Source organism: Anabrus simplex, chromosome 1, assembly GCF_040414725.1.
Source record: "Anabrus simplex isolate iqAnaSimp1 chromosome 1, ASM4041472v1, whole genome shotgun sequence".
In the NCBI taxonomy this organism is placed as follows: domain Eukaryota; kingdom Metazoa; phylum Arthropoda; class Insecta; order Orthoptera; family Tettigoniidae; genus Anabrus; species Anabrus simplex.
In genome coordinates, this window is record NC_090265.1 from 437,557,103 (window position 1) to 437,569,652 (window position 12,550).

General features: G+C 40.7%; 1 protein-coding gene across 5 annotated transcripts in view; it reads left to right on the forward strand.

The window, feature by feature from the left end:
- The window catches only part of LOC136856914 (cadherin-23), a 194,863-nt gene that overhangs the window by 159,577 nt on the left and 22,736 nt on the right, over positions 1 to 12,550 (forward strand). For all 5 annotated transcript variants that reach the window (XM_067135157.2, XM_067135158.2, XM_067135159.2 and 2 more), the window contains 2 exons: positions 2,040 to 2,210; positions 8,427 to 8,492. In XM_067135157.2, the coding sequence (XP_066991258.2) occupies positions 2,040 to 2,210; positions 8,427 to 8,492 (237 nt within the window). The remainder of the gene's footprint in view (positions 1 to 2,039; positions 2,211 to 8,426; positions 8,493 to 12,550) is intronic.

A 12,550-nucleotide genomic window follows, 5' to 3' on the forward strand; every position in this document is an offset into this window, starting at 1 on the left:
AGTTGCTATTAAGTATCAGGCTGTCAAACCCACTGCAATATAAGTGCAAACCGAAACTATGAACGACATTTTCACATTATTCGTAACAGGGAGTAGCTCCATAAGGAACATGTTTTTGATGTTATTGATCGTACGTCTATGCCTTTGCTGGCACTATGTCTTCTGGTATGGGCTAGATCTATTTTGTTACTTTCATTGATCTGTCGCTGTCTTATCCTTGGCTTTGACAATATGAAAGTAACTGAGGTATGAGCAATGCTAGTAATGCCATTCCTTCTGCAGCCAGTACCTGCTATGAATTGTGTGAAAATGTTGCTCATAGGGCTGGTTGGTGCATGCATTTTAGTGGGCTTGGCAGACTGATATGAAATAGCAACTTCTGGCTCGGTGGGGAAAGCAACGGGAAACTATCTCGCTCCTCATTTCCCTAGTACGCCTCTTCAGTGATGTCTAGGCCACCTATGACAGCTGATGGCGGAGCTGTTGAGGATCCAGCCAGCCTTAGGGCTGAAGACTGAACATACGTACATACATACATACATACATACATACATACATACATACATACATACATACATACATACATTGTACGTCTCACTAACTACTTTTACGGTTTCCGGAGACACCAATGTGCCGGAATTTTCTCCCGCACTTGAAAGCTACCGACTTTTGTCCGACGTATTTGAGCACTGAGCCAGGATCGAACCTGCCAACTTCGGTTCTGAAATCCAGCTCCTTAACCGGCTGAGCCACTTGGAATGGCCTTACTAGTGAACTCTTGAACTTACCATTCCATCGGTGGTCGGCCACAGCTGCTGCAATAGAGCAATATCGAACTCTTAAATCTTGGGGCATAGCGGGTATATTTCGGTCACGATCTTGACCAAACGATGGGGTTCCGAAGAGAGCCTAACTACTTGAAATGAGGAGCAAATATGTGCTTACTACTGTAGATTTTATTAAATTATCAAAATGCAAAAATTATGTTTATAAAAACATTCATCAGAAAAAATTTAATTATTCAACATTTAAACGCAGTCACATTGCATTGCGTGAATGTTATCTTTTTACATTTATCAAAGAAAGGTAGAACATATCACAAATTAGTGGACAGCGACAACTAGAAAAACGAAATAAACTGCAAATAGGGCACCTTTTGATCCAAACGATAACTGAGTTAATTCACACGATCCGTGGAACATCTGACCTTCAACAAGTAGAATTCCAGATTTACATTTAATTAAGGTTATCCACCAGTCTAATACCCTGTCGGATATGGGAACACCCGCCGAATGGACCCTTAATCGAACCAAACTGACTATCAGTTGCTTTGGATAGGTTACGAAATACTACTGGAAAGCATGGTGTTCACTACAAGTTAACAGCAGCAGTCATAATTAAAAATAAAATTCCACCATGTATTGTCATCTCGTGACACTCTTAAGTTATGGAATAATCCCGATGCTGAAACATGCATCACCCAAATAGCTGTTTAGAAGGAGCCAACAACAACTCGATCCGAGAGGATTTTACGTTACGTCGTTTCCTATTATAAGGCAGGAGGTGAAGCTAGCCTGATCATGAAGCCTGGTGGTGCAATCCTCTAATTCCATAACGACTGAACTAAACTTCCTAACATTTATTCTAAAAATTCCACTAAAATTACAATTCATTATTGTGATGGTTTTACTGACTTTACTGACTTTACTGACTTTACGCTTCCTATTCGATCGTGCGATGTAAAGCAAAATGAAAAAAATACATGAAATAACTTGAGTCCAAACAGTCTTCATTGTTACAAACTTACTATGCCTATACGACAGTGTTTTTAGGTTTCTTATGGATTCAAATATGTGTTAATTTATTCTACTTCACTCCTTCCATTCAAGCTTCATTGACATAGTAGTGTGAATCGGTAATGTCTTGAAAAACTGCAATTATAAATGAAATGTGTAAATTATATTTTTATTGTGCCTCGTTATAAGATCTCTGAGAAACATACATGAATTACTCTAATGTTATCTTGGCTGTGTTTGCAGGAAACTCGGCGACAACAGTGAAGTTTGGCAGGTGCGGGAGATACAGACCACTAATAAAGGATCACACGGTGAAGATACTACGGGCTATTTAGCAGCGGTCATTACTCTCGCCGTACTGTTGGTGTTGATACTCGGTGGTGCCGGAGTGGCCGCATACATCTTCATCATCAGGTACTTTCCTCATCAGTAAACAGAGAACTATTTCGTTGGATTCTCATATCGTGTTTATTGTGTTGATGTATTTGGTTCGTTGTTCTTTATTGTAAGGTTCATGTCCACTCATTGTGTAAATACTGATATATTGTAGCATGCTGTTTTCTGTTCTTATATTAATAATGTTATAACCTCCCTGGAAGTCATGGCTAAAACCCCTCATTTCTCACGGATCTCGAACATAAAAATTATATAGTATGGTAAACAACCCGTATGAAAGCAAGACGTAAAATGATCTGATATGGTGAAACAACTATCCTGCTGATTTGAACAATCATAACCTCAATGACCATATCCTAAATCATTCAGAAATTATCGATACTGAGGGAGAGAAGTACACCTTAGGAAACCACAGCCATTTTCATTTTTTCAGTATATACACCTTTACCTCTGCCGTCTGTTTCCACAGCATAACGGTTAGCGTTATTAGCTGCCGTCCTCGCAAGCCCAGGTTTCATTACTGACACTGTACTTCTAGAGATGTAACGGTGCAGATGCAGTGAACCATATACCTCTACAAAGAGATCGGATGTTGTCGAAGCTCGTAAACCTCACTACGGGTTTATACATTGATTTCTTCATTAATTTCTTGAAATTCTACACGGAAAAGAAGATGTTTCTTCTTCTAATCGACTGCCAGGAGGGAAAACCAATCCTGAAATATACGATGAAGTCTTCGAGGATGATGATTTACAAACAACTTGCACTTTAAAAGTGATTTCCCTCCAAAGTACACTCCTCTAGTTCAACTCTGCAATGCTTACTTTTACAGATACTGATTCAACTGAATCAAAATGATAAATTAATTTCCGGGAAGATTGTATTAAAATCCAATTGGTAGATCATTACCAACTAACATGTCTGGTATTTCGGTATGATTCACTACGCCTGCTATGCTTCAAAAGTTTCTACCAAAAGAGATATTGCAGGGAAACACACTGACTCATTGGGAAATACACTACGGAATACGGCACATGTTATGGAAGCAGCAGTATCCTCTAAACACTTGGCATGACCGCGTTGTTATGGTACATTTATGACCTTCTACAAGAAGGCACATTGGCCTTCTTTCAACTATAGAAGATCATTACTCCGTAGCTAATTTCTGTCACTGTATGCTTCATTTTTATTATTTTTTAAATTTAACTTTTTATTAACCTATAGCATACCATACAAATACTTCAATAATTTAAAAATGTATTTGTAAAATAATGTTAAATATTTGAGAAGTTCCGTGACTTCTTCGGAATTTATGGAAGTTCAGAAAAGTGCATTTAAAAATGCTTAAAAATTGGATGACTACAAAGCCTAATCTCTACCACATCAGCCACCCGACGGGTGGTGCATGGAAAATATTGTAAACCGGGATAATAAAGGAATAAAAAGGAATAAGGAATAAAAATCAACGGGTTATATTTGAACCACCTGCGTTTTGCCGATAACATTGTGCTCATAAGTGAAAATCTAGATGAGCTAGAAAGCATGATCCAAGAATTAAAAACTGCCTCTGCTAAGAATGGTTTGGAAATGAACATTAATAAAACGAAAATACTCAGTCCAGACAGTCGACCACTTAAAATGGGAAATCAATATATAGAAGCTGTCGATGGATACATCTCTCTTGGATACGAGATAAAACTTGGAAAAGACAATCAACGTGCGGAAATTCCTTGCAGAATAGATATGAGTTGGACAGCATTCCGAAAACTAAGATTCATCCTCACCAACAAGGATGTTCCAATTAACCCGAAGATCAAGGTTTATAATACGTGCGTACTGCCAGTTACTACTTACGGTCTCGAAACGATGACTCTGACGAAGGAAAGTGCTCGAAGGCGTCAACGAACACAACGAGCCATGGAGCGACAGATGCTAGGGATCAGCCTTAGGGATAAGATCCGTTCAGAGGACATCAGGAGAAGAACTAATGTAACAGACATCCTAGAGAGAGTAGCAAGACTAAAATGGCAATGGGTAGGACACGTAGCTCGACAAGACTACAACAGGTGGACCTCTAGGATTGTCCACTGGAGACCATGGGGACACAAGAGAGGCATTGGAAGACCCCAGAAGAGATGGATCGACGACATAAAGCTGTTGGCTGGAACACGCTGGTTCGTGGCTCAAGACCGAAGACGATGGAAGAGGCCTATATCCAGCAGTGGATGAAATAGGCTAGAAAAGAAGAAGAAGAAGAAGAATCTATGAATACGTTGGAGACTGGCTGGCCAATACTGTAATATAATAACATCTTAAGAGTGCACTACCTCCACGTAAATCCTGCTCTCAAAGTCAATTTCCCAGGTTGTATCTTCCCCTTGTAAGAGTACCACTGTCCGGATAAGAGACAAAATCCCCTTCCTCACCACTGGCTAGTACTGCTGGAACACAACACCAAGCTATATCTTCATCTTTCTTCGAGAGTTGATTTTACCTGGTCATAATTACAGTCTTCGTCCTTACTGAAAATAGTCTATAAATTCTCAACTCCTTCTGTCGAAATGTCTACGTCTGAAAGGAATTTCGTCACTTGTGAATAATTCGTTGAACCACACACACAATTCTATCGCCTGTCGGTCTCAAGAAGGGACTAAAAGGGGAACCTCAGTGAGCGTGCTGTTTTCACAAAGGGAGTTATAGCTGAGAATAGCATTGGTTCTACTAGCGGCTGGCTCTTCATTTTGATCCTTTACATCTGACAAATTTCTTAACTCTTATTCACCTCTAGAAGGATGTGTTGACCGATCCGTACTATTGCGTGTTCCTATGGTGCAGTACAGAATGAAGAGCTGTGTATTGAGACAAACTCCAAACCAGATTAATTAACAACACGCGGCTAAAATCAGCGATCCTACTGGGAAACGAATCCAGAACCCTCTGAACCAAAGGCTGAGATGCTGACCATTCAGACAAAGAGAGGGACATGTGAATTTACGAGCAGTGATTTACAAGAAATGAGCTAGATGAATACGTCACGTCGAACCGGCTGAAGGAGATGAAATATTCACTTTCCTTTAATTCATTATCCTTTGTAATCACTCATTTCAAATCGTCATTATTGGAGAGATTCAGCTATTCCTTTTTTATTCAAACGATGATAATATTTGTCAGCCCTAAGATTTAAAATCAGTTTCAGTTAATTATAATTCTGTGCGGCAAAAATATAAATTCTCAACTTCTATCGGTATGTCTTACGTCTGAACCGGCAACAGTTCACTTTTGTGCAACATGTCTATTCTTTTTATCTAAATCCACAGGGGTAATTTTATGAATACAAGTAAAATCTATTGAAATCGTTTTACATTCTTCGTTACTTAGATTACACAAACCATACCTGTCTACCTGTCATGAAGTAAGTTATTCCATTTACACGTCGCAAACACAGAAGTATCTTGTTTATCAATTATCTCAAATTTCTTGAAGAACTTTCGTCATATGTTATCGCTATCACTTTTAACCGATATCAAAAGAAGTTACTACGCTATTTACTTTACGTCGCACGGACACAGATAGGTTTTATGCCGAAAATTTAACAGGAAAGGCCTAGAAATGGGAATAAAGCGGCCGTGACATTAATTCAGGTACAGCCCCAGCATTTGCCTGGTGTGAAAATGGGGAAACCACGGGAAACCATCTTCAGGGCTGCCGACAGTGGAGTTCGAACCCACTATCTCTCGGATGCGTGCTCACAGCTGTACGCCCCTAACCGCACGGCCAACTCGCCCGGTATATCAAAAGAAGTAAGGATTGGTAAAATTGCAGGAAAACATACTGACTCATTGGGAAATACGCTACGGTGTACTGCACATTCTATGGCAGCAGCAGCATGCTCTGAACACTTGGCATGATCGCGATATTATAGTATGTTTACTGTATGACGTTCTACCAAGAACATTTAGCCTTTAAAGGCCCAATGATCTTCTTTCAACTATAGAAGATCACCACTCTCTAGCTCGTTTGAGTTACTGTATGCTTCATTTTTTTTTTTTTTTTTTGCAAGTTGTTGCAATTTGCTTTACGTCGCACCGACACAGATAGGTCTTATGGCGACAATGGAACAGGAAAGGGCTAGGAGTAGGAAGGAAGCGGCCGTGGCATTATTTAAGGTACAGCCCCAGCATTTGCCTGGTGTGAAAATGGGAAACAACGGAAAACCATCTTCAGGGCTGCCGACAGTGGGGTTCGAACCCACTATCTCTCGAATACTGGATACTGGTCGCACTTAAGCGACTGCAGCTGTCGAGCTCGGTATTACATTTTACTTACATTATAAAGTTATTGAAAGGTATAAAGGAAAACATTGCTATAAATTAATGTTTCGATGTAATTATGTGTTCAGTAAATTCTTCAGAGGATCAATAGTAGTTTGAATCCTTGATTAAATTAAACGTACTATAGAGTAAACGTGTTTATTTTCATATGAACGCGGCGTTTTTGAGACGTTTCCCTGAATCCATATGCAAGATAACTTAAAGGTCAGTGTCACAGTAAATATGTGATCTGAACTCAAATCTTCCGCGTGTTGCTTTATGACTGATCAGTAACAAGAAACTTCTTTCCTTTGTGCCATTTACTCATCTCAAGCTCTTGCCAGTTATAAATTGCTCAATTGATATTGATTGGTGTTTAGAAACTTATACTGTACAGGGTGCCTGCTGTCATTTCTTGATGGATGCAGTACTTTTGCATCCATCTCTTGGCACAGGCCAGAGCAAAGTGTAGCTTCCACTGAAGTCCCAGTCTCACCCATGGCTGTGACAATATGGAAGCTGCTGGGGTGTGGGCATTCAGAGCACAACCAGTGCGTCTGAGTGTTGTGAAAGGTGTTGCTCATAGGGTCAGTCGTGCTACAATAGCACTGCCTGGCCCAGTGAGGAAAGCAATGGCTAACTACCTCACTCCTCGTCTTGCCTAGTACGCCTCATTTAGGTATTGCCATTGGTTTTTGTGGTTTTCCTATAACTGCATAACCTTTGGTGGTGCTATTTGAGGATCCAACCAGCCTCTGGGCTGATGACCTAACAGACAGACTGTACAGGATGAATACAAACTGCCGTCTTCGAAGACCAGGGCGTAATAGACCACGTGAAAACATTCAAAAACAATATGGGAACTATTAGCCTACCTTGCAGTTTTCCCACATGTAAAATGGGGCATGTATTATGTCTATAGGTTACGCCTCTGTTATGCACGGGTTTAAGTAATAATAATAATAATAATAATAATAATAATAATAATAATAATAATAATAATAATAATAATAATAAAAATAATGGCTTTACAACCCACTAATACTTTAACGGTTATCGGAGATGTCGCGGTGCCGGAATTTAGTCGCGCAGGAGTACTTTTACGTGCCAATAAATATACCGACACGAGGCTGACGTATTTCATCACCTTCAAATACTACCGGACTGACTCAAGAGCGGACCTACCAAGTTGGGTCTGAAGACCAACGCATGAACCGTCTGATCCACTCAGGCCGGCGCGGGCTTAAGTAGCGACTGTAGGCCTAACACCCCCATGTCTTCGTTGAACCTCCCATACTTCCTAATTACTTTTTCCTCATGCTGGCAACAGATGCATTACGCAGGACGCTTTGAATACCGGCACCGACATGGTGTACCTGTTGACTTGCATTCGGGAGATTGTGGGTTTGAAACCTCCTGTCGGCAGCCTTGAAGATTGTTCTTTCATAGTTTCCCATTTTCACACCAACCAAATGCTGGGACTGTACCTCAGTTAAGGCCATAGTCGCTTCCTTCCCAATCCCAGCCCCGTCCTATCTCGTCATCACCGTGGCAATAAAAAAGTCTCATGTATTGTATTGCAGAAATGCACCACTTAACTTAAGTACAAAAACTAAGATAATATTATGCCCCAAACAAGTATTTTATATAATTTACACTTTTCATTTCCTGAAAGTTACATATTATCACACACACATACAGTAGTCGAAGTTGTACATAATTATAAGCATTCTCGTTTCTTTGTTATCGAAAACCGCATGGAACGTCGCGTAACAGGCACGTTCAGTATAAATACTCTTCATTTAATACACAATAATTTAATTTAAAAATCGAATTATCAAAGTGAATGAAGAGTATAAAAGCATGTATTGTTGACTGTCTTCTTAATGAAAATCTTCTAAATAATGTGTTCATATTGTTTCAGGCCAAGAATGAAGAAGACTGCCGACTACGATCGTTTTAGACAAGAGTCTAAAGATGGAAGTGAATCGTAAGTCCGCCATTGACATAAAGTATTTCGTAACTCTAAAGTTCTCGATATATATATATTTTTACTATTGTACCACATTGAAAGTAACAGTGAGCGCGGCGGATAATAATTGAGATAGAAAGAAATTAATACTCTAATGAAGGTTATGTACCGAGAGGGAAAGAATCTGAATCCCAAATGGCTCCTACTTTTCCTACTTGGCTTGGATGTATAAGGGTTTTTTTTAAATCCCAGACGGCTCTTGTCTATTACCAACACAAATTCTTAGGACTACTGGCTTCAACCGATTAGACTAGCTTCAACTTCGACAGTGAGTGACAACCATGAATGAACATAGGAATGGGTCCTGATTCTGCGCATGCGTCCAAATGGTGCGATGCTTTTGCTCCAACAGTGGGTATATCCTTAACCACCAGCTAAATAACAGTGGATATATCGTGAAATAGCCACCAGATAACTACTTGCAGAGCAGATGATCTTGGACGAGAATATAATTTTAGACCTCTCAATTACCGTTATTACATACTTAACTGACAAAAGATCGTTAAGGTGCATTCTAAAGCACATAAAATTTATTGCATTGCTTTATTTGATGCAAAAAGTTAGGAAGCGGATCTGGTAAATAGTAAACCACATTGTAGAATACTATAATTTGATGATGATGATGATGATGCTTGTTGTTTTAAGGGGCCTAACATCGATGGTCATCGGCCCAAACTATAATTTGTGACTATGGTCAAAATTGTAGATGAAATGATTTTAATATAGAAGAACAGTTCGATCTGCAATTGGCGACTCAATAGCTTCGGCATTCACTAAGTGGGAGCTGTCTGAGAAGTGGTAAAAACGGGGGCTATCTTGGATATGAGAAGCGATGACCGCAAGTCGAGTATCTAACATTGTGTCAAGTTCGGTGAGTGCAGCTGAAAGAGAGGGTCTTTGGATGTTGTAATTGTTTTATCACACTCTTCTTCTTCTTCTTCATCTGTTTACCCTCCAGGGTCGGTTTCTCCCTCGGACTCAGCGAGGGATCCCACCTCTACCGCCTCAAGGGCAGTGTCCTGAAGCTTCAGACTCTGGGTCGGCGATACAACTGGGAAGGATGACCAGTACCTCGCCCAGGTCGCCTCACCTGCTATGCTGAACAGGGACCTTGAGGGGGGAAAGGAAGTTTGGAAGGGATAGACAAAGAAGAGGGAAGGAAGCCGCCATGGCCTTAAGTTAGGTACCATCCCGGCATTTGCCTGGAGGAGAAGTGGTAAACCACGGAAAACCACTTCCACGATGGCGGAGGAGGGAATCGAACCCACCTCTACTCAGTTGACCTCCTGGGGCTGAGTGGACCCCGTTCCAGCCCTCGTACCATTTTTCGAATTTCGTGACAGAGCCGAGAATCGAAACCAGGCCTCCGGGGGTGGCAGCTAATCACACTAACCACTACACTACAGAGGCGGACTTTATCACACTATTCAAATCAGAAACTTTTGAGATATTTAGGTGAATCCCACCTAAGTAATCTTGTGTGAGTGCTTTGATAGAATGGCATTCCAGCCCCTTAAAATTCATAAATCTATGCGATAAATCTAGCACTACTAGTTCCGTAAGACTATCACACTAGGCTAGTTTACTAGCAGCCAGTGATTAACAGCGACCACTCGCTGGTTACTAGAGTAACGATTCTGAGTTGGTCTTGTTAGCATCTATATACCGGGTGGTACAGCTGCCCCTATTCACTCAGTTTTATGCAACCCGAAGATTATAGCCTAACCTAAAAATATTTACCTTGGCTATTCCCAACAATGTATGTTCTTACTACGCTTTCTATAATTCTTTTATTGATGTCAATCAAATCAGCATCAATGATAAAGTACAGAATGATGGTAAAGAATCGAGAAAATTCTGTATCACAGAAACTTCATAAATAGGGGATGTGATGGCTGAATGTCTAGAAGTAGTATTCCCATAACAGTTCACGTAAACACGTAATTGCCGATTGTGCTTAAAATTTACAGTAAGAAACCGGTGCTCGTTAGTCGGAGGTTCGAGTCCGATGTAGGACTAATATTTTTATCTTGCTGTTTTAATGTTCGTGTGAGTCGCGTTGTTGAAGACAAATCTTAATCATTGAATCAGTTCTCATATTGAAGGTACTCTGCAAGGTTTGTTTTTAAGTAGCTCTTAAAGAGCTATTTGCAGTAAAGTAAGCTATTACCGGCAGAGGTGCAATGAGATTAATGAAGGAAATGTTCAAAATGACCACCTCCTTCGTTAATGCAAATATTATCACGGTGGAGGAGACATTCTTGCTTGCTGTAACATACGTGGTGGAAGCTGCCTGCAGGCTTCAGTGATGAGCCACCGTAAATGATTAGGTCTCTCTGATTCCTGTTCATAGACTCTTTCCTTTAAATAACCCCAGAGGGAAAAGTCTGTTGGAGTAAGTTCAGGTGATCTAGCCGGCCACGTGACCGAACCTCCTCGTCAAATCATCGTCCAGGATATTTCCTATGCAAGTGGTTCCCTACTGCCAAAGACCAATATGGAGGAGGTCCATCCTGCAGGAACCACATCCTTAACCGTGCCATAAGAGGCACATCCTCCAATAAGAGCGGGAGGTATTCACGAAGAAACTGTAGTTAACCTCGTCCTGTGAGTTTTCCTTCGAATTAATGTGTTCCGGTTATCTTGTCACTTATTATCCCTCACCACACGTCCGACTCGTTGGCTGAACGGTCAGCGTACTGGCCTTCGGTTCAGAGGGTGCCGGGTTCGATTCACGGCCGGGTCGGGGATTTTAACCTTAATTGGTTAATTTCAATGGCACGGGGGCTGGGTGTATGTGTTGTCTTCATCATCATTTCATCTCATCACGACGCGCAGGTCGCCTACAGGAGTCAAATAGAAAGACCTGCACCTGGCGAGCCGAACCCTTCATGGGATATCCCGGCACTAAAAGCCATACGACATTTCATTTCATTTCCTCACCACACGTTGACGCCGCATTGAACCTGAAATCGAGCTCCCTGTATCCAGTGAGAATTTTCAACGCTCCAGTAATTTAAGTTGTGTCGATTAACAGATCCGTTGTTGTGAAATCTGGATTCGTCACTAAACAAAATGTCCGATAGGAATTTCGCATCAGAATCAACTCTTTGCAATATCCATTGCGAAAATTCTATCCGTTTTTGAATGTCATCTCCGTGAAGTTCTTGGTGTGGTTGTTGATGATAGGGGTGGAATTTATGTCGTTGGAATATGCGCAGTACATATACTTGACTGTTGTTCAGTTCATTTCCAATTACCCGTGAGCTTGTATGCGGATTGTACGCAATTTCATTTTGAACAGCTTCTTCGTTATTTCCAGACCTCAATGGAACATCCCGAACAGGGTGTACGAAATGACCCCGTTACACGCAACCGTCCTTCAACACTTCGAAATGTATCTGGATTTGGCAGTCTCCGTACAGGAAATCGTTCTTGATACAAGCGTCTGGCTTCCCGTGAATTGTGCCTTGTTTCCCCATAAAGTAGTACCATATTTACATCATCATCACGTAAATATATAATGTTTGCTTTTGCGCTAACCGTACAGTAGGTATTCACACTTTGCTCCAGAGATGACGATATGCTGTTTCATGTTCCCTTCGTATGAAGTCCAGACCTCTGTTAGTCGTTCTTCGTCCCCCATAGTGGTACACAGGCACTTGTACAACAAACCAACATCAGCCTCTCATCTGTTATACAAGTATTACTAGAGAATATATTTCCATCCACAACATTTGCAGTTAAATCAGAAGCTTCATGATTTGACTTCGATGCTTTGGGTATAATTTGTCAATGGTTATTACACAAATTAGCCAGTGCTGCAGCTTTTCTCTTTTATCAATAATTCGTTTTCAGATGAATCATAATGTCACAAAAATCAGGCTGCGTAAGATACAATACAACGGGACATTTCAGGGCCAAATAAATATGTATTATTTGGAAATGAGTTATTTGCCCATATCGTGCCCACAAGTTAAAAGAAAAGCTACTCTTGGGATCTGAACCTGCCTTTA